The sequence below is a fragment of the Drosophila montana genome, unplaced genomic scaffold (genome assembly GCF_035044405.1).
Source record: "Drosophila montana isolate Dmon_TW-CO22-7 unplaced genomic scaffold, ASM3504440v1 contig_3848_1, whole genome shotgun sequence".
NCBI lineage: Eukaryota > Metazoa > Arthropoda > Insecta > Diptera > Drosophilidae > Drosophila > Drosophila montana.
In genome coordinates, this window is record NW_026998720.1 from 3,099,966 (window position 1) to 3,127,946 (window position 27,981).

The 27,981-nt window shown below is 37.4% G+C and overlaps 3 protein-coding genes across 3 annotated transcripts in view; all 3 read left to right on the top strand.

Moving 5' to 3' along the window:
* The first annotated feature begins 12,000 nt into the window (after positions 1 to 12,000).
* Positions 12,001 to 12,390, top strand: LOC135438594 (uncharacterized). The gene is made up of 2 exons (XM_064696962.1): positions 12,001 to 12,050; positions 12,090 to 12,390. The coding sequence occupies exon 2, from the start codon at positions 12,139 to 12,141 to the stop codon at positions 12,331 to 12,333; it is 195 nt and encodes a 64-aa protein (XP_064553032.1). The 5' UTR covers positions 12,001 to 12,050; positions 12,090 to 12,138; the 3' UTR covers positions 12,334 to 12,390.
* A 2,042-nt stretch (positions 12,391 to 14,432) lies between these two features.
* The window catches only part of timeout, a 98,507-nt gene continuing 84,958 nt past the window's right edge, over positions 14,433 to 27,981 (top strand). The window contains exons 1-6 of the mRNA XM_064697285.1: positions 14,433 to 14,449; positions 14,480 to 14,602; positions 14,671 to 14,994; positions 22,252 to 22,509; positions 22,575 to 22,894; positions 27,758 to 27,943. Of these exons, the coding sequence (XP_064553355.1) occupies positions 14,501 to 14,602; positions 14,671 to 14,994; positions 22,252 to 22,509; positions 22,575 to 22,894; positions 27,758 to 27,943 (1,190 nt within the window). The 5' untranslated portion in view covers positions 14,433 to 14,449; positions 14,480 to 14,500. The remainder of the gene's footprint in view (positions 14,450 to 14,479; positions 14,603 to 14,670; positions 14,995 to 22,251; positions 22,510 to 22,574; positions 22,895 to 27,757; positions 27,944 to 27,981) is intronic.
* LOC135438795 (uncharacterized) lies at positions 14,929 to 15,731 on the top strand. The gene is made up of 2 exons (XM_064697287.1): positions 14,929 to 15,010; positions 15,087 to 15,731. The coding sequence occupies exon 2, from the start codon at positions 15,101 to 15,103 to the stop codon at positions 15,665 to 15,667; it is 567 nt and encodes a 188-aa protein (XP_064553357.1). The 5' UTR covers positions 14,929 to 15,010; positions 15,087 to 15,100; the 3' UTR covers positions 15,668 to 15,731.

Genomic DNA, 27,981 nt, shown 5'->3' on the forward strand with positions numbered 1-27,981 from the left:
GGAGGAACAGCGTCGACATCATCAATATACTTCAGCCATTAAGTGTGGCAGTCAACGCGAAGGAGGCTCGCACTACGAGCGCAAGGCAACAGCCTGGTGCTAAATGTTGCGCATACGCCATGTGCTCCAGTAGAAAACTTAAGCGTCGCTATTACAGCAAATTGAATAATATTTGGGGCGTATGTGTGGGCGTGAGCGTGACAGCGCACAAACGCACACACTCACACACAATAGTCTGTATGTGTGCGATATCTTATGCATTTGTTTGGCTGGCTTTGAAGTGCGCGCAAATACGCCAAACGCTGCCAACACTTTTTCCTTTCATTTAATACTCTGGGAGAGGGTATTGCTGTTTTGTTATGAAGTGTGTCCGATAATAATAATAATAATAAATATATTTTATATATATATATATATATTATACAAATATATATTTTTATATATATATATATATATTTTTGCTGGTTCGGTTCATAGTTCGCACCAACTACTTTCCTTAAGTTTCGAATTCATGCTTCAAAACAAGTTCTGGTTCAAAGCTTGGCTTATCATATATTTTACAAACATTTTCGCAACAATTTAATTACAAAATTTCATCTTCGCTCAATAGTTGGCGTCTCAAAAGGAGTTAGATATTTGCAATGGTTTGGGCTTAAGTTATTTATGCAATGGAGCTCCTTTAAAACTTTTTATATACCTGGGGTTACGGGTGAAGTGTTTTTGAGTAATTGGTTCGGTTTATAGTAAAAGATCAATAAGATAATTATTTTTAATAATAATAATTATTAACAAGATATTTATGTAATTAATAAATTTAAAATGCAATATTTCTGATCGTCAGTGATTTGCGTTTTCATTACCTTTTTAATGACAATGAATGTGTGTGTACAATAAATTTTTTAATGACAATTAAATACGATTTTCATCATCATTACTTTTCGCAAATATAATGAAATGTAATGTTAATTTTGAAGCACTTGTTTGATTTTCACTTGAATGCTATTTTCATTTTCATTAATTACTCTCTTCAACAATAGCTATATGCGATTTTCATTATTATTACTTTTGCACTATTTTTTTTATTTTCATTTTTGATAAGCACATGTAATTTTTAATTACTATAACTTTTTTTTAATGATAAATACTTGTTTGAATGATTATTAAATACAATTTTTAATGGAAATTAAACGTAATTTAAATGTAATTTTAATATCATTTTCAATATCATTACTTTTTTTCAATGACAAATGTGCTTTTCACTATCATATTTTTTTTTTTATCGATAATCAAAATTGATTTTCATTATCATTACGTTTTGCATTGATAATGAAATGTAACTTTTATTTTCAACACTTTTCCCAATGTCTGAATGATAATTTAATGTTATTTTCATTATCATTACTTTTTGCAATAATGATTAAATATAATTTTCAATGTTTGAATGATAATGAAAATTATATTTCATTGCATTTAAGAAATAATGTGATTTCCATTTTCATTACTTTTTTCATCAGTTATCAAAATTCATTTTCATTATCATTACGTTTTGCCTTGATAATGCAATTTTTTATTTTCATCACTTTTTTCAACTATAATTAAATGATTTTGTATTATCATTACTTGTTTGATTTGTAATTAAATGTGATTTTAATTATCATTATGTTTTCTAATGCTAATGAAAGGATAAATGAATTTCAAAATTAAACCTCTGAACTACTTTTTTGATTGTTCAGATAACTTTATTCAACTCTGCAATTATGAGAGTTATATGTCTACCAAAATAAAAGTAAAACACTTTTAACATCGAAATTCTATATCATATTGCTCTTTTAGGGAAAACAGATAGTCTAGCCAAACTCGGCAATAGGGGCATAACTTTAAAAATCAGCAAACTTTTATAGACATTGGACCGCTGAATAGCTCTGTATAGTTGTTCCTATAGGAACAACCAACTCAAAGTAAAGTTTATGAAATAATTCAACTCAATTTTTGCCATATGTCTGCAAGGGTATTTAATTTTCACCTACCGACCGTTAACTGTTCTTTTTTCTTGTTTTTTTTTTTACTTTTCTTATTATTTGCATGTTGCTCAGCTGCTTTTTATCAGCACACGCACAGACCTTGTGTTTTTTTTTATTTTTGGTTGGGGTTTATTTTTTTTTTTTTGTGGCTTGAGACGCAAGTCGCCTAAATCTCAGCGATATATTTTACATCATTATAGCTGCCGGCAGGGTTGTGGTTCTTATTGTCGTTGTTCCCATTGTTGTTGTTGTTGTCGTTGTTGTTGTTATTGTGCTTTATGTTGTGCTGCTTTCTCGCGATTTTATGACTTTGACAGCGCTGCCTCGTGCCCACTCCAGCGCATCTCCCGCAGCCCGCATCGAGTCAAAGCTATTGAACCAGATTTCGCTGACGCTTATTTTCCCTCTCACGCACACCTACCCCTCAACTACCTTCTCTCTGTTTGCGCTTCCAATGAAAATCATTTTTCGATATGTTATTTGACTGCTCGCGCGTGTTTGTGCGTGTGTGTGTGAGGCATTGGTTTACCTTGATTTACCCAGCCCAACAAAGCGACACTTTTGGCATCATTATCTGCACGGCATCGAATGCTCAAGCACTTTGAGTAATGCGTCAGGCAGACGCTCAAAAAACATAAAAAACAAATAAATGACAGAGAAAAGCGAAACACACACAAAGATACGCAAAGATATCACAAAGTTATCACAAAGATACATAGATGGTACTCGGGCGTTATATACACACACTCTCCAATCCACACACACACAGATAAACTTCACGCTATGCAACAAGAATGTAAATTATTTCCGTAAGATTATTAAAAGTACTCAAGTTCGAAAAATTCGTAGGCTAAAGTCACTTAAATTAAAGTTATGGATCTAATTTTCGGTTAAATGAAATATTTTATGACTTATTTGCGGAATTCTTGTTCTTGGGATATATTCTTTAAATTAAGCATTTTGCTGAATCTGAACCATATGGATCTCAGTTTGCATCTTATTCGCTTTATGATTCACATATTGAATATATTCTTCATACTTTTCGGCTAGAACGTTAAAATTTATAATTCCTGAATGTCTTCCAATTCTCGCATTGCAACAAGGAGCATCATAGAGGAGGAATCTAGTGAATCCAAATGCTTTATAAAGAAAAGTTATATCAATGATATGTTTTTTTTTTTTAAATAGACAAGTCTGTTAAATAAATTCAAGATAAAATATTTTAATTTTCTATAATTTCTAATTGCTACTTGACAGAATAAAGAACAGTCAAAAAAGTGTTCATGGATACCCTTCATTTTGTAGTTTTTTAACAGCCAATTTTTGACAATGTTATGAGCCTTTAAAGTCAACAAGCCGCTTATGTTTCTGGATATAGGGACGTTTACATGCCAAACATTTTTTAAATTTTTGGCTGATGTTTTAAATGCTCTTAGACTTCCTAAGATAGTGTTTTTATGACACAATTTATTAATATATAAACAAAATTAGTTTTTGACATCCTGTAATTGGGGAAACTTTAAGAGGGAGCTTTAAATATTGAAAAATCAATTGTAGGAATACAAAGGGTTATAGTATTAAACATGTGCAATATTATAAGTAAGATTAGCATTATAATAGTATATTAAACATACTAATTAAAATGTATGTTTATATGTATTATATAATAACGGTACGTTACACTGTTACCGTTGACTTATCTATATGAAGCAATTAACAGAATGTTAAAATGTTAATATAAGAGGTAGACATTAAAATGTTAATCGTTGTTTTTTTTTAAAAATTCATAAATTTTAGATACAGAATCCAAGAGAACCAAGACGAAGGTTTGGAAAATTAATGAGAAGTTTGAATTTTAGAAGAGCCATTTACTAGGGGCTCAGTAAATTGTTGACATAATTTTATGGTCTGTCTTAATTTTAAACAGGATTTTGAAGGTGGAATCATGAAAAGAGCTGCCCTGGTAATTTCTTAGTGTACAATTGGTTCATGTCAAAAGGTGTGGTTTGGCATAATGTGGGACTGTCAAGCGTTTGTGTTAAGCAAGTTGATATTTGATGCGAATTCTGTTTGGATTTGTGGATTTGTGGTTTGTCGTTTTTAAAAAGCAAAGGCTACTTTTCCTTTTTTTTTTTGCTTAGAGCGCAAGTCAAATGTTTGATGTTTTGCTCCGGTTTTGTGTCCCAACAATCTTCAACACAATCTTAATTTGGATAAGTGCAGTCTTTCACGGCTGCACTGCCTGGGCCAGAAGAAAGTTCACACATATTTCAGATACTAAACCGATGTTATTGGATAATGTTGTTGCCACATAAACTGGCCGAGTCGTCAGTGTGTGTGTGTGTGTGTGTGTTTGTGTGTGTGTGGGGTGTGCTTAACACGCCATTGAACTGTTACGCAACAACAACATATGTAGCATGTCCGGCGCTGGCCCCAACCCCCCAAGGACAAATCCCATTTGATGTGCACTCAGCAGAAAGGCAACGCCAATGAAGCATGCAAAAGGTATTTCTGTTTTCGTAGGGCGTTTCTCTAGCCCCCTCCCCCATCTGCCCCTTCTGTCAGTCTCCCTTTGTCTCTTTCTCTGGCTGAGATTTTGGCTTTGTTGCTCAAAATCGACAAGCAGCTTTCGGCAGCAGCAACAAGGAGCAAATGTGCAAACATCATGAAAAAAGCGCTGGCAAACACACAAAAAAAAGAGATGAGAAGAGAAACCCCAAAAATATGCCAAAAATAAAACAAGAAAGTACACAAGGAACAAGGCACAAAGACAAAGGCCATAGCGCTGAACAGTGGTTTAAAAGGGCTAGAAAATAAACTTAAATAGCCTATTTATCAGAGAGTTGGAAAAAATCTCTGTGCTTACTGGCGTGTTATCGGTGTTATCGATTACACATATCGGTACATAATATTTGACATAAGAAGTTTTTCAAAATTGTATGTTGTCGAGGTGCATTCAATATCTGGTATATATTTCAAAGCAAATCTACACATTTATCATATTTGTTTTTGATAAAAAGCATTGTATTTAAGTACTAGCATTACCCGGCTATGCCCGGTCTAAGATTTTATGCTACAAATTTAAGTCTTCAGTTTTCTAACCTTGGGATATAAAAATCTACTCTTACCCCCATGTACCGCACATATCAAATCAAATCCTCTCGGTATTTTAAGGTAAGTTTGACATCGTTCGCATGAAAAACAATAAGTTTTAATCCAAGTTTTTCGCATAGAATTCTCTCGTTTGGCCAACTTTAAATATGATCGAAGCACATATGCATTTAGCTTTGTAAATATGCCTGAAGACGAAAGAAAAGCTCGCTTATACAATCTTCGACCCCCACTTTCATCAGATGTGTAATGCATTTGCAACTATGAAATAAGTTGTACAATATTCGCCCACTTATACATATATTATATAATTTACAATGGACCTGCTCTCAGAAGACGTTTTTAAAAGAAATTATTATTTTTTGTAATTTTTGAAAGATTGAAAATGTAACTGCAAATTTGTTTAAAATAGTAGTCTATTTAAAACCAAGTATGCTGTGGCACATTCAAAAATTGTTCTTTAAATAAAAAATATAGTTATTTTGAGCTAATTCTCAATGTTCTTTGCCAATCCATGCATAGTCCACGTCTCTACAAGTTGTTTGGCAAGATCAAGCCAAAACCTTTAGAGTGGTGATTTTTGTACCAACTTTCTATGCTGTCGAACCACTGTGCGACGTCAAGCTATGAACAACTTTTCGCCACACATTTCGTATTCGTGGGCAATTTTATTGAACTTTAATTCATTGTGCAGCAGCAGCAGCAGCTTCAGGAGCCAAAATGCGAAATCTGGCGCATAAATTCTTTTTATTTAAGTTCGTACTTTGTGCGATTGCGTTCTTAAATGCGGCTGCGGATGCAGCAATGTCCGCATTTCCGCCTTTTTATTGTAAATACGCGTAAGCAGCTGGCAAGTGGGCGCCCGAGCAGGAACTGATGCAGGAGCTGAAGCAGAAGCTGTTGCCATTGTACATTCTACATTGTCCATTGGGTCATAAAATGGCTTCCGGTTATGCTTGAAGTAAGATTAACTTGTCGTTTGCAATTTCTCTTTGATTTGTTTCGAAAAAGGGGACCCAGCTAGGCCAGCGGAGGTTGGGGACGAGCTTGAGGTCGAGGTTGAATTGTTGTTTTCTTGTTCGGGGCTGTGCCTGTTGCTCGCCTTCGGTTTCGCTTTCATCTTGCCCAAACACACCCTAGACTAAGCTGTACCAATTTTTTTTATATGCCCCAAAATATATTTATAGATTTTATACTTGTTACTTGATTACTCGTTATTCGATCAAATGAAGCGTGTGAACTTTGTCCAAAAATTAAAAAGAAAGGTTAAAGTTTATTTTAGCTTGTTACAGTTTTGTTAGCATTCAACTTTAAAACAACAACAAACTTTACTCGCTGCAAGCACTTGCTTAACTTTTAAATTTTGTAAAACTTGAATGCATAGCACCTGCCCCAATTGATAGGGCCAACAAATATATACTGTGACTCGTTTACTCGTTAAGAAAATACCCCTTACATGGTTAGACGTAACTTAAAAGCTGTGTACTTCATTTCTTGGTTACTCTTCACTGTATGGATTGTTAATTGGTAACTAATCAAATGGTTGCTGTTTACGCTATTACTCGCTTCTCTGTAACTTGTTATTCTTTAAATCGTTAGTCTTTAAATCGTTACGCTTATTCGTTACTCTAATTACTATTTACTTTATTATTGATACGTAAGTCGTTGGTCTGTTATTCATCACGGTATTACTCGTTACTTGGATAACGATTACTTTATTGCTCGTTACTTCATTGCTCAGTACATGATGATTCGTTACTAAAATACTAAATACATATTAGATAACTCAGTACTTGATAGCTGGTTATTTGATTAATCATTACCAATATGGGTTATTAAGCTCTCTTTATATCTTGATTGCTCGTTACTTCTATACTCGTTATTTTATGACCCATTATGCAATACTCAACAAAGATAAGAGTTCCTTACTTGCGGACTCGCTTCTTAAACACTTTCTGTTTAAGCACTCGTTACTTGATAACTCGTTGTTCGAGTACTCGCTAACTCGTTACCCGTAATTTTAAGTCTTGGCAAATGCATAAAAGTAACTGAATAAAGCTTACGGCAGCTTTTATTGCAGCTTTTTTATTTAATTTGCATTTAACAACACAAGAAAAAACTTTAATCGCTGCAAGAACCGGTAAATTGATTATTGTGTTTAGAGTAGAACATAGGGTATCTGAGACGTCGTCCAATTGCCTGGATTTAGGCCTCACTCCACATAGAGCCGTGTAATTGTTGTATTCTCGTTATTCGGCAATTCGTACAAATTGATTTATAACGATTCATTTTGGGAGCAGCTGCTGGGCGAAAGCACACGCCAGGAAGGAGCTGCCCGCTTCGTAGCGAGACGCAGGTGTGAGTTTTACTTGTTCAGAAATTGTTTTATGTGCTCTCGCTTTTTCGGCAGCAGCCAGCAACCAAGTCGAGCCGCGTGCATTGTGTGCGGCCAGGCCCATTTGCTCAGTGGGCTGGTCTCTAATTCGGCCACCGCTTTCACAGAAGTGTGCTCGGCTTTCACTTTCCAAAAAACAAAACAAAAAAAAAAAAGAAAGGAGAAACAAAAATCTGGCACAAATGCCACCACAGCTACCCACTGTGCAATTAAGCCACGCAATCAGAATGCAAGATGAAGGCTTCGCTCTTCAAACAATGGAGGCCAGAGCCGTCATGTTGACAAAATGGCGGCCGCAAGCTGCAAAGCTAACAAATGCCGTTGCATGACAGACCTCACTGGTTGTTGTTCTGCTTCTTGTTCTTGTTGCTGTTGTTGTTGTTGTTGGATTACACTTTTAGGGACTGTTGGTTTTGTGTACCCTGTTTTGTTTACTAAAAGCGCATTGCCCTGGCAACTGGCAGTCCTTCCCAGAAGTATCTCTCGTCATTTCACCTGTCAAATTAATTGACTAGACCCTTATAACCTTTGTGCCAGGTGGAAATTTAGGAAAATGCTTGGATTGTTGTAATTTGTATGCTTTTATTTATCAACGGCTCTTTGATCCGTTTATATTGTTGTATTTATTTATATTGTTTCAGAATCAATACGCTTAAAATTCCATAAACTATTCGATTGCAATATCAGAATATTTAATAAATTAAAATAAATTTTATTTAAGTTACTGAAACACAAAGTGTATTATCTAGTCGATCTCTAGATATTTAAACATTTTATTTAGATATCTAAAGCAAGAATAGTGTGTTTTAGAGGGCGCTGATAAACTGTTAATTATCAAATTACATAGGGCTTATATTTAAAACAGATTCAATTTATTGCTCAGCTTATGCATAGCATTTATTTTCATAATAAACGACTTTTTATAGGTAATACCAAAGTTGTTGTAAAGAGTTTTGGCCGGAGCACTTAATAGTAAAAGAATATAAGGCCAAAAAGAAAAATCGGACTCCGATTTTATTACCACCTATTTCTAATGGCGCATCAACTTTAGTTGCTGCGTCAAAAAACTAATTTCATCTTTCGAGCTTGCCTACCAGAATGTTAGAGGTCTTAACTCTAAACTCGCTAAACTGTATTTAGACTCTCTTGCTTTTAATTTTAAAATTATCGCTTTTACTGAGACCTGGCTGAACCCGGACATCTCAGACTCTCCAACTTTTACCTCCAAATACACCACTTACAGATGCGATCGAGCTTCCCATATCGGAGGAGGAGTACTTATAGCTGTCGAGTCTGCTCTTTCGTCGGAACGCATTGATCTTCCCATCTCAGAGATTGAGTTGGTGGCTGTAAGAGTTGTATTTGGTACTTTTTCTATCTTTATTACATGTTCATATTTACCTCCTCTATCTAATTTGTCTACCTATCAAACCCATCTTAATGCTATTAAATCTATCTCCTCCCTACTTTCTGATAGAGACCTTTTAGTAGTTCTTGGGGACTTTAATCTTCCTGTTGTCGAGTGGTCATCGCCATCAGACTCAAACTTTCTGTTGCCGTCATCGTCAAACGAATTTATTGATGGTCTACATGAAATGTCCTTACGGCAGGTTAATCGTGTGCGCAATTCAAGAAACAGATCTCTTGATCTAATTTTCGTGTTGGATTCGTTCAACAGTGTTGTGCACAGGATCAATCCGCTTACACTTCCTGAAGACCCTTTTCATCAAACTCTGGAAATGGTCATTGATTTACCAGCCCGAGTCCCTATCAAGGAATCGGAATTAGCTGAACGTATGCGTTGTTTCCGAAAGGCTGATTTTCATAAGCTAAATGATCTTATTCTGCAAGTCGACTGGTCCCAACTGTACAATTGTGCAGACATTGATGTTGCCTTGAAACTTTTTTATGACACCTTGTACTCGATTTTTGATGTCTGCGTTCCTCTTGATCACCCAGCGAGGCCTGATGACCTCCCTTGTTCTCAAATGAACTTATGGGGTTAAAAAACGTGAAGTCGAGGTGTTATAAAAAGTTTAAGAAATTGGGAAATCACTCTGATTTCTCCCGCTATGCAGTTGCCCGATCAAATTTTTCCACCCAAAATTCCATCTGCTATAAGAATTACCTTCGGCGTTGTCGCCTTAAATTTTCACATAATCCTAAGCAATTTTTTAACTTTGTCAATGTCCGCTAAACGAAAGACATCTACTTTGCCTTCTTCGGTTAAGTTTGCAGATGAGAGCGCGAACACTGATCCAGGCATAGCCGATCTGTTCGCAAACTTTTTTTCAAACTACCTACTCCTCCTCTAGGTATAATAAAAATCAGCCTTATCCTTATCAGTTACAGAGGTCAAACTGCATCTTTAATCCCATTATTACCGAAAGATCGCTTCTTAGCGAGCTTAACACTATCAAGCCGGTTTACTCACCGGGCCCTGATGGTGTTCCTGCTTGCGTGCTTAGATACTGCGCTGCAGCATTATGTAAACCTGTTTTAAAATTTTTTGAATTGTCCGTAAACACTTCATCTTTTCCGACCATTTGGAAGGAATCATACATTATCCCTCTCCGATGTCGAAAACTATAGAGGTATTTCCAAATTATTCGCTATACCTAAAGCTTTTGAGAGAATTATAACATCTCAACTGCAGCATTTATGTAGTTCTATTATTTCACCTTCCCAGCATGGGTTCGTGAAGCGCAGATCTACAACCACTTACCTTCTTGAGTTTACTTCGTTTGTAATTGATGGGTTTAAGAAAAGAAAGCAGACTGACGTCATCTATACTGATTTCAGTAAGGCTTTCGACTCTGTCAACCATTCCTTGCTGCTTCATAAATTAAGTCTTCTCGGCTTCCCAGTCAATCTTTTGAACTGGATTTCAGAGTATTTGCGTGACAGAACTCAAAAGGTTCTTTTCAGAAATTCGTTTTCTAAACGTATTCTGGTGACTTGTGTGGTGTTCCTCAAGGTAGTCATCTTGGCCCGCTACTCTTTACTCTTTTCACCAATGACCTTCCCTCGATACTGTCTCACTCTCGAGTATTAATGTATGCTGATGACGTAAAATTATGCCTTGCATATAAGGATATGGCATCATGTTATCTCTTACAAGCGGACATTGATGCGTTTCAGGCTTGGTGCCTAGCCAACCTGTTAAACTTAAACTGCTCTAAATGTAAGGTAATGACCTTCTAAAGAAGCCCTCCTCAATTGGTTTCTTACATCCTTGATAGCATACCGCTCGAGCGTGTTAATAGTACTTCTAATGAAGTTAATGATCTAGGTGTCATCCTTGATCATAAACTTAAATTCGACTCTCATGTTAACACCGTGGTCAATAAGGCCAGAATAGTTATGGGTTTCATCAAGCGATGGCCGAAGGAGTTTGACGATCCGTACACGACAAAAGCACTTTATATATATTTGGTACGACCTATTCTTGAGTATGCCTCATGTATCTGGTCACCACAATATGCTACCCATCAGGACAGAATTGAATCCGTTCAGATACAATTCTTGTTGTTTGCCCTTAGTGGTTTAAATTGGGATCCTCGTGTGCGGTTACCGTCATACTCCAGTAGACTTCTGATGATTAACCTTCCTTCTTTAATTAATCGTAGAACCATGCTGGGTGAAATATTTATTCATAAATTAATTACTGGTGAAATCGACTCTTCTGTGTTGACTAGCCAATTAAATTTCTCTATCCCTACTAGACTAACACGTAATTTTGTACCTTTATCGCTTCAATTTTGCTCAACTAATTATGCCTTGCATGAACCGTTCAGGGTTCTCTGTGATGACTATAACAAGCATTACAGAGTATTCTGCTCGGAGTCTTCTCTTCCTCGTATAAAGTCTTCTATTTAGCAAGTAGATAGTCCTATTTTTATTTGTAATTGTATTTGTTCACACACTCGTAGTTTGTATCGATTTTTTTTTAAAATATTTTTTTTCATATTTACTTTGAATTTCGTATCGTACGTTACACGACTGCGCCCCTCGGTCGGTTGGGCGGGAGGTGGTATGCAGTACGTTGCATCGGGATTCGCGTTAAAAAAAAAAAAAAAAAAATAAAAATGAATATCATTTATATTGTCTTCTAAAGTATTCAAATAGTATAGCTCGTATTTTAACCGAACCGGAAATAACTGGGACAATAAACAATTTTTATTCACTGTAAATCAAACCTTGAACTGACTAAAGAAAGGGCGAACCATAATCTTGTGCCTGAAAATTAAATATACTTCTTCTACCCATTTTTAGTGTGTTCAGCGTATAAATAAAATGCCAAGGCTGATTATAGGTGTGTCAAAATAACTTATGACAATTCTTAAGGTTAGTTAGTACTTTACTTTAGTTAAAGCCGTCGCTATGAAGTGCTCTATAATATTAATTGGTAATCGAGTTTACTAGAAAGATTTTATTTATTAACCAAAGCTCAATTTTTGCTTTGCAGTTTTCCTGCTCTGTGAAGTCCAGCACATTACAGGGAGCCAGCAATCCTTAGAAATTGAAGAAAAATACGCGCATTCAAAACCTTCCTATCCGCATGACCCTCTAAGTTCGGGACACACGTTGGGACGGACACGGCAAACTGTGATGCGCACGGGATCGGACGGCGGCAGAACGGAACTGGCTAATGTGACGGAGAACTATTGCTGCTTTTGGGTGTATCAGGGTCACCCGGCGTTGCCGGACATCTGGGAGCATCGCAAGGAATATGCATTCGACTTCCTATTCAATGGCAAATTCGAGAAAAATCAGCGCAACTATCAGGAACGTCCAATAAATTGAACCATTGAACCATGTTTAAATTAAACCTACGGCACATAGTTTTGCTGACACATCAAATTATAATTAACTTTGTCCAACCTGGCCCGAAAGCTGTCTTCAAGCTGAAAGTCCTGACAGCACATAATAGATTTGACACATTATAATCAGGTTTGCATAGCATCAACCGCCCGACAGGCAGTCGGAGTCGTTGGCCACAGCAGGGCGCCGGCTCACCCATTGACAGGGCAAGCTGAAGAGCTGGCTGAGATGATGAGCAGCTGATGATAGCTGAGTGCCCGAAGGCGCAAAGATGCAGACATGAAACTTGGACTTATTCGGTCACTAAATTGCTCAACGTTGTTGATGTTGCTCCTCATGCTGTCTCTATTTAAAATAGGCAAAAAGGGTATAATACTTTTGTGGAAAGGTAAGCGACAAGCAGAAGCAAGCCTCTCCAAGCCCATAAAGTGTATAAATTGTCAAGTGAGCCGTGTTCATCTGCAGAAACACGTGGATCCCAGATACTAAAGGGACTAAAAACTTTAAAACACTGATAGCTCACTCCCTTTTCATGAAATCGATAATTATCGATTTTTAGATTCGTTTTTTGGGCACACTGATAAGAGCTACGGAACCCAAAATTTTAGTATGGTTGCTTGCTTCCATTTTTTTGACCGTTGGGTGCCAAATTTAAAGCTTGAATTTCAAGATGCTCGGACTATAGATACCGAAGTTATTGAAGAGCTCATTTCTTATAGTTTGGGGCTTGGGAAAGAAGAAACACAGCCGCAGCATAAAGTGCGCAGCAAGCGGCATGCGTATTTGAATGTGTGTGTCTATCTGTGTGCTGATGTATTAAAGAAACTTCGAATGTTTGCAACGGCAGCTCAGCGCTGGGTTGATGGTATCTCCAAGTCGGTCACTCCCTACTAGAGCACGTTCGCTTGTTGTTGTAGTTGTTGGACAGGAGTTCATCAACTGATAAGCAGGCAGGCTGTGTGACTAGAGCCTCATGTCTGGGCATTTACTTAGTTAATTAAATTCAACTTCTTTGAGTACTGAACAGGAGCTAGCGCAACTTGAATGCGGCAGGAGGCGCGCCGGACACATTCTCCTCCTCCTCCTCCTCTTCCACTTCCACCTCCACCTCCGTGGAGTTGCTTGGACTTGACAGAAGTTTGCACAACGTATTTGTTCATATCGTAGTTAAATTATCCAATACCCCAAAGTCTGTTTGCATTTAATCTCGAATTTTTCTCTCCGCTTTGAGTGGTAGTTGATAATTGCGACCGGTGCTCGAGTGCAACAGCTCCCAAGTCCAATTGCATAATTCAGCAGGCAAACTTGAGTAATTTGCTGCTTCAATGCTTAATGAAAATGCTGGGAAAAATATTGAAATTTTCTTCGGTTGTTGGCACCTATTTGCAAATAAACTGCTACTTCATATGTTGGATCTGTAAATTGCATTTGACTCTCAACTGAAACTTCTCTCGAGCAACACTTCAGCTCTGTGTGTGCGTGTGTTTGTGTGTGTGTGAGTGCAAACAATTCTCAACTGAATCGAATTGAAAATAATTCAAAGCTTCTAAGGCTCTTACAGACTAAAGTGTTCGTCGGCCAGGCTTGAATTTAACTAAGAAAGCATTGTAAAAAGGATATATTATATATACAGTTTGATTAGTGTAGTCTTTTATTATTATGCTTATACATTTGGGTGTGAATTCTGATCGATGATGCGTAAATCAATATATTACCCGGTGAATCCATATTATCGATATGCATATTTGATGATAGCAGCCATGTCTGAAACGAGTTTTTTAATATATAACTTATATATATTGCTAGATTGATTTCAGAAGCAGTTAAATTTGTAAAATGCAGTAATTCTTTTAAATATTCGTTCTTAAATATACATATAAAGTTATTTATTCTAGACATCTAAAAATTATTCATGACACAAACCACTTAACGCACTCAACGCAAATAGGCGAACTTATCGATATCAGTGCGCACATATCGCGAGCATCTGCCTATCGATCGAACAGCTGATTTGCGTTTAGTTTTGCGCGCGAATTCTACAAGTTGGGGTTTGGTGTTGCGCGTGCAGAAATAAATAATTGTTTATCAATTTTAATAAGTGTAATTAACTAAAATTGAGTGTTTAAGTGTGTGTTTGTGTTTATAAATCATGTCTGTGTTGTTGGCAGACATAGACGCCACTTGCGCAGCGCTGGGCGTAAGCGATGGCAAGCGCTATCAGGCGGAGCCCGATGCGGCGGAGGGTTTAAAGGTGGGCACAGGCGAGTTTTGGGGCAATCAGAAGCCACTTGAACTAATATTTCATTTATAATTATGCAGCATTTAATTTGGATATTGCGTCGTGATCTGGATAATCACGAGTATCGACGCCATTTGGGACGCGCCAAGGTGCTGCAAACGGATCTAGTTTACATGCTGCCCGACTATGTGCAGCATGAGGAGTTGGCGGATCTGCTGATACGACTGCTGGTCATATTGACCAATCCGACGCTGCTGCTCTATCGCGAGGGACCGCCCAAAGATAATCACGGGCGCAAAGTGTTCCTTGAGTTAATTGACATACTGCAAGGCTATAAAGTAGCCTTTGCCAAGGATAAAATCTGGACAGCATTGTTTGATAAGCTCAAACAAGCATTGGAAATTGTAAGTCATAGAACTTGTAAGTTTTTCAACAATTTAGCAATATACGTGTATATATATATTCCAAACAATTAATATCAAATAATCAAATGAAGAAACAGCAACAATCATGAGCACGAGCAACTCAGGTGAAGGCACCGGCAGTAGCAGCAGCGACACGGATGAGGAGGAGGAGTCCTTTGACAACAGGTACTACACCTGTCTAGTGTGTATGCGCACCGCTCGATTGCCGCGCGTCACCTTTTGCGGTCATGTCTTCTGCACCGATTGCATTGGCAAATGGATCACGTGGCAGGGCAGCTTCGCCAAGTGCCCGTATTGCCAGTCCCGCGTGGGTAGCAATACGCTGATCACTGTGAATCATGCGAGGAATGGCATGCATACACTTGGACGCTATACACGCTGCAAATCGATTGCACAGCATCGCCATTTTGCTGAATCAATTGCCATGTATGCAACGGTGCCGGAGACATCCATGTTTCTGGGCGCCTACATTGAGCGACCGCCGGAGCTGATGCCGCGCATCAAGCCTCTGCCGGAGCAGTTGTTGCGGGATGTGTCCAAGCGTCAAATACGACGCACCTTCCTGAATGCGCCTGTCTATCAGCGAGCCCTAATTGTGGTCATACTGTTTTATATGTTTGTCGTATATCTTAATGCAGACGGCCCAATATAAGAAATTTCAGATCTGTTCCATTTGTAGTTGAAATGTTTGAAATAGATGCCCAATATAACCTGTAGCATTTTCCTATTTGCCGTTAATTAATGCTGGTTAAATGGGACTATACAAGCGTTGTGGCTATAGGGGAAGCCTAGGCAATTAACGTCCTGGCATTTGCACAACTATTTCTCTGTAATCTTTTATGGACCTTACGACCATTAATGTGGCAACGGTCCGCGTAAAACTTTTAATGGCTCTCCTGCAGCTGCCAGGCGGACAAGTTGGAAAATTATCTTAATGTTCGCGCGAAGAGTATAACCATTTTGTCAAGAAATATGTAACGCATTGAAGAAGATATTTTGGACTCAAAGAATATATAAATTACAAGCATAACTATGTTAAGCAAATTAACAAAATGTCTACATCGAATTTCTATATCACATAGCTGCTATATGAACAATCAGTTGCATATTGAAATTATTTATGAAATCTCTTATCCCCCTTGTTTTTAGTGATATTGAAACTAACCTCCCAAATTTAAAGCTTACAACAATTTCCTAAAAGCTGCCATAAATCGCTTTAAACCCAGGTTTTCAATATATCTTGGCAAAGGCGATCTTAACTATGTTTTTATACCCTTGCAGAGGGTATTATAATTTTGTCGTGAAATGTGTAACGCATAGAAGGAGACATCTCCGACCCCATAAAGTATATATATTCTTGATCAGTATCAACAGCCGAGTTGATATAGCCATGTCCGTCTGTCCGTCTGTCCGTCTGTCCGTCTGTCTGTTTCTATGCGAACTAGTCTCTCAGTTTTAAAGCTATCTTTATGAAACTTTGCAGAAGTCCCTCTTTCTGTTGCACGCAGCTCATATGTCAAAACCAGCTGGATCGGACCACTATATCATATAGCTGCCATAGGAACGATCGGTCGAAAAGTAGGTTCTTGTATGAAAAACATTTTTGTTTATAAAGTTATCTTTACTAAACTTGGTATTTATTAGTTTTACTACGTTCCCCATATATATGCAAAATCCTATTAAGATCGGACAACTATATCATATAGCTGCCATAGGAACGATCGGTCGAAAATTAAGTTTTTGTATGGAAAATTTTTATGTTTTTCAAGATATCTTGACCAAACTCGGTACTTATTAGTTTTACTAAGCTCCCCATATATATGCAAAATTCTATTCAGATCGGGCAACTATATCATATAGCTGCCATAGGAACAATCGGTCGAAAATTAAGTTTTTGTATGGAAAATTTTTATGTTTTTCAAGATATCTTGACCAAACTCGGTACTTATTAGTTTAACTACGCTCCCCATATATATGCAAAATTCTATTAAGTTCGGACAACTATATCATATAGCTGCCATAGGAAAGATCGGTCGAAAATTAAGTTTTTTGTATGGAAAATTTGTATGTTTTCAAGATATCTTGACCAAACTCGGTATTTATTAGTTTTACTACGCTCCCCATATATATGCAAAATCCTATTAAGATCGGACAACTATATCATATAGCTGCCATAGGAACGATCGGTCGAAAATTATGCTGTTGTATGGAATTTTTTTTTGTTTTTCAAGATATCTTGACCAAACTCGGCATTTATTAGTTTTACTATGCTCCCTCCACTTATGCAAAATCTTATTCACATCGGGCTACTATATCATATAGCTGCCATAGGAACGATCGGTCGAAAATTAAGTTGTTGTACGGAAACCTGTTTTGTTTTTCATGGTATCTTAACCATACTCGGCATTAACTATTTTCCCTGTGCTTCTTAGAATCGGGCAAAGCACTATAAGCATTTTGAAAAGGTTGGGTCTGCAAGGGTATTAAATCTTCGGTGTGCCGAAGATAGCACTTCTTTCTCGTTAAAAGTTAAGTTTAAGCTAAATCTCATGTAATATATAACTCTCTCTATATTTAGCTCCCATAAGAACTATCGGTAGAAAATCAAAACTTTGTTGTTAAAGATATTTTAAGCAAGACCGATCTATAGTTTGCTCCGCTCTCAACATAAAATCATTATCTTATTAATTCTCTATTCATATTGTATATAGTACAAAGTGAAAAAGATAGAAAGGGTATTTCATATTCTGGTTCCTTTTTCAGATTTCTCCCCAGCGCCATTTGCTTTTCGTTTTGGCTTATGTTTCTGGCACTGAATCTGGCTTTTTGTCCTTGTGCTTCTTTTGTGCGCTTCATAACTAATTTGAACTTCATTTACTATCTGTGTTTCATCTATGGCTAAAAGCTATTCAGCAGTATATATCTATATATACTTTTCGTAACCCTTGATAAGCCGCAGCAGCAGCAGAGCGACCGAGCGAAAACCCTTGTCGATATGCCCTTTGAAGTTGCCCCCGAAAAACGTGTCAAAAATAATAAAATGTTAGGAAAAAATTTAATTTTGTAAAAATCACACGAAATCAAATCGACGCCAGAAACTTTTTAGCTTTGCGCCAAGAAAAAACCGCAACAAGTCGAATTTAATAAACACTCCCGCAAAAAAAAGAGAAAAATGAAAATGCGAAAAAGTGAAAAGCAAAATGCGTGAGGGAAAGTGCCAGCAGGCACCTTCAAATCAAACGCGTCGGTTCCCGACAAGCAACTCTGTGGTTTTTCTAGGCGTCATCCACATGCCCAGTGTCACAGTGGGTGCTAAAAAGTAGGCAACATAGCCGGCAACCACAAGAGCAACAAGAACAGGAATTTGCGGATACAATTTGTAGCATTTTGTGTTGAATGAATGTCTGAGCATGAAATGTTTTCAATTGCTAAATTGTTACTGAAAAGAAATGAATACACAATGAAAACGAAAAAATAATGGAAGAAAACATGAGGAAAATACAAAGAACCCACACACTTTGCCCAGCGGCTGAGTATTATGTCGAATAGGAATGATGAAAAAGAATGCGTTTCTGATTTGTGTAAGGGAAACGGAAATAAAAAATCATTTGACTTGCATGTTTAATGTGAACAAACAGAAAAAGTTTTCAGTTGCTTTCGATAGAACTTTTTAATTGACACTAGACTAAAAAAAACGAGAAAGAAGTGCTATCTTCGGCACGCCGAAGATTCAATACCCTTGCAGACCCAACCTTTTCAAAATGCTCATAGTGCCCGTACCTTAGAAGCACAGGGAAAATAGTTAATGCCGAGTATGGTTAAGATATCTTGAAAAACAATACAGGTTTCCATACAACAACTTAGTTTTCGACCGATCGTTCCTATGGCAGCTATATGATATAGTAGCCCGATGTGAATAAGATTTTGCATAAGTGGAGGGAGCATAGTAAAACTAATAAATGCCGAGTTTGGTCAAGATATCTTGAAAACCAAAAAAATTTCATACAACAGCATAATTTTCGACCGATCGTTCCTATGGCAGCTATATGATATAGTTGTCCGATCTTAATAGGATTTTGCATATATGTATATGGGGAGCGTAGTAAAACTAATAAATACCGAGTTTGGTCAAGATATCTTGAAACACATAAAAATTTTCCATACAAAAACTTAATTTTCGACCGATCGTTCCTATGGCAGCTATATGATATAGTTGTCCGATCTTAAAAGGATTTTGCATATATATGGGGAGCGTAGTAAAACTAATAAATACCGAGTTTAGTCAAGATAACTTTATAAACAAAAATGTTTTTCATACAAGAACCTACTTTTCGACCGATCGTTCCTATGGCAGCTATATGATATAGTGGTCCGATCCAGCTGGTTTTGACATATGAACTGCGTGCAACAGAAAGAGGGAATTCTGCAAAGTTTCATAAAGATAGCTTTAAAACTGAGAGACTAGTTCGCATAGAAACAGACAGACGGACAGACGGACATGGCTATATCAACTCGGCTGTTGATACTGATCAAGAATATATTTACTTTATGGGGTCGGAGATGTCTCCTTCTATGCGTTACACATTTCACGACAAAATTATAATACCCTCTGCAAGGGTATAAAAATTAATAGATTTTAACTTGGTATTCCTCCTTAATAGTTGAATTCTCAGATTCAATCTGCCTGTCAGAGCAGCCGAATGGGACCTTGGGTATGAGTCTTACTTATAGAAGTAGTATTTATAGAAGAATATCCTGGAAAACAGAATATTTTTTCATATATTAACTCAATTTTCGACTAATTATTCCTTTATAATATAGTAGTGCGAATTTGATAAGACATCATATACAAGCAGCACAGTTAAAATAGTTAAGGCTGGGGTTAGTCAATATATCTTGATAAAAAAAAGGTTTTACATACAAGAACTTAATTTTCGACCGATCGTTTCTCTGGCAGCTATATGATAAAGTGGTCCGATTCGGCAGGATTTAACAAATGTACTGCTTGCTACAAAAAGACAGACCTATGCAAAGTTTCAAGACGGTAGTTTTAAAACTGAGAGACTAGTTCGCATAGAAATAGACAGATGGATAGACGGACATGGCTGTTCATGCTGATCTAGAATATATATACTTTATGGGGTCGGAGATGTATCCTTCAATGTGCTACACATTTCATGACAAAATTATAATACCCTCTATAAGGTCGTAAAAAGCAACATTTTATAGCGAAGAATTCTGATTATTATTATATTTACAAATTTTACCACCATAAGAGATTTTATTCCCACCATTTTCTCGTTAACTCTAAAACTGGTTTCTATTAGCTGCGGTTCGGACTATATCCATACATAAGTTTGAGATTCGAACCATTGTTTATTTGCCTGAATGACTGGGTTAATTAAATCTTATTTTATTATTAATCAGGGTAGCATTGGTTTCCCAATTAGATGGTATTTAGCTGATCCCATTAAATATGGGAAATACTATCGTTTCTGAATAGATCTAGACATATGCTTCTGTCTGTACGTTTGCATGAACGCGTCGATTTTGGTCAAGTCTATAGGCCAAAAATTTAAATATATTTACTCGTTTACCATTCGCAGAGCGAGTTTTTTATTTTTTTTATATCCTTCCATTTTCTTAATATTCAAATATCGATTTTGAAACATGATTTTTTATGCACATCTGGAAGATTGTAAGAGTTACGTACACCAAATTTGCAAATAGGTTTTTGTATAGTATACACAGGCTAAGAATCTTTTAGTTTTTGGATTTGCCTAAAATTGAAAAAACATTCATTCTTAAAGGTAGAATTTTGTGCTTTCGCATGTACCCATTTTTGGGTGCCTTAATTAAACCCCGAAAATTGTATATTGATCGGACTATAAATACCGAAGGTATTTGGGTATGTTTTTCTTATAGTGTGGAGCTAAGGGTAGAAGAATCACAACCTTATCTTCATGCTGATTTGCGTATCGATTGTTTCTAACGGCAGCTTGGCGCTTGGTTAAAGGTCACTCGTAGTGGAAACTTCCGACTAGGATAAAATAAATTTATTTATTTTCCGAAAAGGGTGTAAGGTAGATATTTTTGCACAGGACCTAAAACCAGTTACATTGGCAATTATCGGCATTGAACGGGTAAAAATTTAGTAACTGCAAAAATGATGTTGATACTGTGTAATCGCAGTTGCAACATGGCAACACACACGAACACACACACACAGACTCATAGGTTCTCATCGTTGTCTGCCGCACACACTTGCCACACCCCGCCCCTTAAAAGCGGCTCCTTCTGGCAGAGCGAAATAAATTCATTTAAAGCCGATTGAATCGACATTCATAACACTCCGGGGAGCAATTCCAAAGGATTTTCATGGTGCTGCGCAGCCAGCGAAAGAGTCGCCAGAGGATTTCTTTAGATTTTTTTTACTTTTTTTTGAACGAACGTTTTTTAGGTTAAATGCTAGCGAATTTCTATACGAATGCTGTCTCTTTCACACCCTCTTTTCTTATTGCTGTTGTTGATAATGAATGTGTGGGCGGATTGGTCTGCCCTTGGCTCTTGGTTTCCCGGCTGACTTTTTATGCTTTACTTCCTTATTTGCGTGGCTTCGGCCTCGGCTTGTACGCTTTGATGTATGCGGCACGGCGTGGCAGGAAAGTGGACAACCAGAGGGATGGGCGGATGGGGTCGACAGCTTTTTTGGGCCTGTTCCTGTTGTTGTTGCGTAGGGTAACCAAAAGCGGAAGTCATTATTAACTTTGGCCTTTGAGCAAGGCGCTGGGGCTCAGCTTTTTGGATGGCTGTGTTCATGTCCAATGCGGGAGGATACGCAGTCACAGCTGGCTTGTAGGCACAAAAGCCGCATTAGTTGTATTTATTTGTAAGCCAACAGCAGTAACTGCTGCTCTCCAGTTCGCCCAGGCAGCTCCTCGTCCGAACCGACGCAAATTGATTTCAACTTGACTTTGTTGTGGTGCCAACTCTCCGACTCCCACTGCTGCTGCCTTTGCTGCTGCTGCTCCAGCTGTGGCCCCTATTTGGGCTTCCGTTTTACAGTCGAGCTACATAAATTTGCAATTTAATTTAATTTAATTTCATTTGATTATTTTAACTTGTCTCGCGGGATTTGCTGCTTAGATTTTTACACTGGGATTTGCCGCAAGACATTTTTATTATTTTGACTTTTAATGCGAACCTCCCTCCCCCATTTTCTCATCCTATTTTTAGGCCTTTGCCATACGCAGCGAGGAGCAGAATCTTTTGATTGAACGCATCCTGGTGCTGGTGCGCAATGTACTCCAAGTGCCAGCAAATCCGGAAGCCGAGTGTCGTGCGGACAACGATGCCAGTCAGCACGATCAGGTTATTTGGGCGCTGCATCAGACAGGAATGCTGGATCTGGTGCTCTTTATAGTCTCCTCGCCGGATGAGGAGCAATTTCATTTGCATGGACTCGAAATCATTTGTCTATTATATCGCGAACAGGTAAGCCCCATCTGCAAACTCTTCTTGCAGGGCCTGTCTAATTGTTAAACTCTTCGTACTTACAGAGCGCCGAGTCCTTGGCGGATGCTTCGCTGCAGCGCAGCCTCAGTGAGAAGCAGCGCGATCAGCAGGAGCTGCTTGCTGCACGTCGGCGTGAGATGGCCCGCCGTCAGGCTCGCCCGCCGCCCGGTCGACATTCACGCTTTGGGGGCACCTATGTTATACGCAACATGAAATCCGTCTCGGATCGGGATATTATTTGCCATCAGCCGTTGCAGCGTGTGACCGCCATGGATTTTGATCGCGAGAAGCAGGCGCAGAAGCGCTCCCATCGCCACATCAAGGAGGAGGCGCAGGTGACGCGACGCAGCGCTTTTACTGTCAGGTAAATTTACCATATACATACGTTCTTATAAATCAATATTTTTTAAATATTTAAAATAAGGTTAAGTATAAGATATATTTATAAGCTTTCAACCTAATTTTTCAAATTGCCATGGCTAAGACAATATTAGCCTGGGCCTTAAAAAAGTTTCTAACTAAATAGTAAAAATAAAACCTTTGCCTCAACTTTCGCCTGTTCCGTGAACCTGGCTCCAAGAGTTTTTTAACATTTTTTGTTCAAATTTGAATGAAATATAGTTCGTTGTAAATTGAAAGGAAAGTATAATTCTAAATTCTCGCTGCCAATTCCGTTTGTTTGTTAAACCCAAACTCTAGATAAAATGAGGTTTTATAATTATTAAAAGCACTTTTTTAAATCAAATTAATATAAAATTTGACAAATCGAGTAATACTTCGACCTAGCTTAGTAATTCTTTTAGATGAAATAGCAAAAACCCCAAATTTATACAATTTTACAATTTTACAATCAAGACCAAAATTTCTGCAAAACGAAAATAATTTTTTAAGCTCTAATAAGTAACATCTATTGAAAAAACTTTTTCATTCATGTCGAAACAAAAAAAAAAAAAAAAATTGCAAGCACACAAAATAAACTAGAAAGTAAAGATATCTTCGGCACGTCGAAGACTTAATACCCTTTTAGACATGTGCCTAATGGCTTTGAAGATATTTGAGAAAAGTGAAGCTCGTAAATGCTGAGTTTGATGATAATATCATGGAAGAAAAAAATATTATCATTCCAAACATAAGCTCTTATAATATAACTTTGCAATTTTAAAAAAGACTTGTAAGCAGCATAGTTTAAATTGTAAATGCTGGAATTAGTTAAGATATCTTGATAAACCAAAGAGTTTTCCATGGTAGACTCTCCTTTTGACCGATCGTTCCTCAAGGAGATATATGATACAGTGGGCCGATCCAGCTGGTTCCGACATACATATGTACTGCGTGCAATAGAAAGAGGGACTTCTGCAAAGATACATGACGATAGCTTTAGAAATGAGAGATTAGTTCGCATAGAAACAGACAGGCGGACAGACTGATATGGTAATATCAACTAGGCTGTCAATGCTGATAAAGAATATATACTTTATGGGGCCTGGGACGTTATCTTTTATTCGTTACACATTTCGTGACAAATTTGTAATGCACTTACAAGTATGGCAGGCTCTTAACATTTTTTTTCTAAGCATCTTAAAAACCTGAAACTGATTACAGATATAGAGCGAATACCATATAGAAGTTGTAATCGAGTTCGATATAATGGAACTGCCACTTGAACTGAAATTTATTTACATATATTATTTCTGAAAATGGTTGTTTGTAAACCAATCCAATCTTCGTTTCGGTTTGGGTTTAGTTTCAGATTGCTTTCTTTCTTTTTTTTAATATAAAGTTCGCTTTTTGATTCGTTTAAGCAAAAAATATAATATTTTATATTTCGAGTTGGAACTGGTTCGTTTGAAAACAGGTCCGCAGTCCAGATGTATATATATTTACGTATGAAGATATGGCTCTATCTCGCGCATACTAGCCTCCATTTGTTTGCGGCAGCTTCCTGCACTTTGACTGGAGTCTATTGTAAGGGGCCATGGATGTGGCCATTAGCATCGGAATTGTTATGGTTCGACTGGCAGGCCACATTCCGGTCATTGATTTTCGATTTTACGCTGCAGCCGAAGCCGAGCGAGCGCATAAAATAATATTCAATAATAAATGAAGGCATTTCCTTTTAGCCAACCCGCGCCCAACTGCTGCTTGCCTTATTTTATAGAATCACCCAAACGATATTGGCTGTTGTTCTGCCTGGCTGTTTGGCTTGCCACGGCTCTGGCTCTGCCTTTGGCTCTGGTTCTGGCCGAACGAGCTAAGCGAAACAAAGACGTGGCCATCTTCAAGGCGCCGGTTGGCCAACGTCTTTGCTGTCGCCGCACTCCCTAATGGCCACCAGGTGCAGCTATTTTATGATTTTCTCCGTACCAACAAACTACTTAAAGGATATGCGCCAACGTTGCACAGGATACCCAGCGTTGCTTGGGCTTCGGCTTGGGCGAAATGCATTTGGTTTTATACTCTTTCCCGTACTAAGGTTGCAAGACTTTCACAAAAGTTTAGCCATGAAAATTAAGATGAATAACAAAGTTATAAGTTTTTAAATCGGATATTTAAGATATATGAGCGAAAATATTTTTTCTTTATGATTCAATAACTACTTATGTAATTGTGCTTGAACAATTCTTAATTACAATAAATTTTGTAATTATAGCTGAAATTTCTAATCATAATTACATATTTTTAGTTGCTTTTAGTTTTTTCGTTTTAATATTAACGAATTTATTATCTGATGGTCAACTTGCATCTTAATTTAATTTCTCAAAAATTTTAAAATAAATAATTTCCCATTAGGTTTTTTATTGAATGTACACTATTTCTTCTAGTAATTAAAGTGCGATGCTAGTAATTAACAAATATTTACTGATTAATTATAGTATCCTTGGCCAAAATACGGCCTGTAAAAATGTTGTATATTTTTAACTTTCAAATATGCGATAAATAACACAATTACCAGAGTAATTACAACTGTTTGCTGGTAATTGTAAAATAATGAACCAGTAATAAATATTAGTCTGGCCTAAGTATCTAATATTCCGCCGTAAGAGCAACTAATTCTCAATTTCATAAGTAATTAAAACTTTGAGTTGGTAATAAGTTAGTAATTACTCAATAGTTATGGCATTAAATTGCCAAAATTGAACTAGTATCTATTTTAGCGCGTTTACAGAGGTAAATAACATTATTCGCCGGTAATAACTCAGTAATTAAGTCTTTAATTTTCCCAAAATTAAAGTTATTTTTTTTTAGAATGTCCAAGCTTTTACAAAGCAATACGTTCAGCCCGAGTAGAAAAGTAATTAACAGGTTGTGTAGGTAATTGCTTAGGAATTACATAGTAATTAAAGCTTTAATCTGCCCAAATTAAACATTCATTTTTCTTAGAATATCTTAATACTTTCTTCGCTATTACAGCGGTAATTAACAGCATTTGCTGGTAATTTCTTAGTAATAAGTCTGTAATTACTTAATTACTTAATGATTCTTCAGTAATTGAATTGTTGAAAATTGAACTTTTGTTATTGCTAGAGCATCTAAAGTTCGACTGGTGTCGCGCTGCAGCTCGCAGTGGTTGTTGTTGCGATTTGTCGTCCGGCAGCCATAAAATGCCGAGCTAAGATAAAAATACAGCACTGGCAGCGTAATCTTGGTGGCGCCACGGCAACGACACCATCGGCGTAAACCTCTGAGCTCTGTTGGCCGTTGTAAATGTGCGAGCATTTTAGCAATGTGGGCCAACACTTTTGCTTGTTAGCCTGCTGGCAGCTGACTTTTGCTAGCTGTTTGCTGGCCTGTTTTATGGGCCTGATCGTTGGCACATCCAAATCTGCTTGCCAGCCATAAATTGCTCGGGCCGGAGACTGTGATTAGACAAGTCGCTCGCCAAAAGGCCCATCAATAAGTTGGCCACCGCAAAAGATTGCCCATCTATTTGGCAAGAAGCATTTCATGCACTCTGTGGGGCATGCTCCCAAACAGCAGGCAAAGTTCATCAATGTCACGAGTCGACCCTCGACCCTCCTTTAGCAGCAGCAGCATCAGCAGCAGTTGTAGCAGCAACAATTTGTTGCCACTCAACGCGTATTGCAATGTTGCAAAAGCCGCCGGTTGGTAACAATATTTTGCTGTTTTGTCTTCTTACCCATTAATCTGTGACGCCTGTGTTGCATTTGGCCTGCGGCTGGCAACTGAGGCTAAGATGCAGAGATTCGGAGATGAATGCTTCTGGTGGGAGCTGCCTCTTTCGGTCCGCTTTACTCAAATAAATTGGCCAAAGCAAATTTATTGCATAAACGCTGCCGATTGCCGTTTGTAAAATACAAACACTTGTCAATGCGTACACTGCCAAAAATGATTTTTGAAACATAAAATACATTTCTATAAATCAAATTAAAGCAAAATTTAACATAACAAGTTGAATTTCTACCTAAGTTAATAATTTTTTTTAGATGAAATAGCCAAAAGGCGAAATAACAGTTTCTGCAAATGAGGAAACTAGTTTCTAAATAGATTGCCAAAAATGGTCCAGGATTTATTTCTTAAGTTTATTTCTTAAGTTTTAACACAGCTTCAAAGATAAAGACACAGATAAAACAAATAAAATTATATATTAACATGATGTCCTATCTCACTGACAGACTGACTAATAGCGTTTATTATTATAATAAAGTAATTCAATTACACTTGTTTTTGTGATTTAAATCAAAAATCTAAGCAAAAAGCTAAGCAAAAACAGAAAGTTGAGGTTTTAGGAAGTGGAAATTTCGTAGACATTTTTTGTCCATGCAAATGGCCCTAAGCTCAATTTAAAATATTTTTTAAGAACTCACAAGAAACGTGCTTCAAACTTTTATTTAATCCCCTACCTTGGGTTAAGGATGAGCTATAAGTTTGTATGGGCAAAAGTTAAATTTATCTGCGATCAGCCTCAGACATGTTTTTTTTTAAGCTCTACACATTAATTTAATGAGTACGTGTTTCACTGATTGCGGATAATCCAGCCAACAGGCGATATTTGAGAGTTAAATTGATTTTAAATTTAACGAAAACAATATTGCCCGTGCAAGGCCGGCTAAGACTTGCTGGTAGTGCATACAGTACATGTAGGTATATGTATGGCACTGGCACTGGCACTGGCACTGGCTTTCAATCAATATGGCTTTCAATCAATATTATTGTGGTATAATCATTTTTCATTTGGTATTCTGCTACGTTTTCCCATCCATTGCAGATTGTGCCTGCGCGAATATTGCATTGAGGTGCTGCGCTCCGCTTACAACACGCTGGTGCGGCAGGTGCGGCGTGTCCTGGAACGCAATGCCGGCTCGTCGAGTCACGATGACTCTTATCTATTGTGGGCCATACGATTTTTCATGGAGTTCAATCGTTTGAGTGGTCTACAATTGCAGCTAGTCAGGTGAGTGTGTGTGCTAGTGTGTGTGACTTGCATTTGCC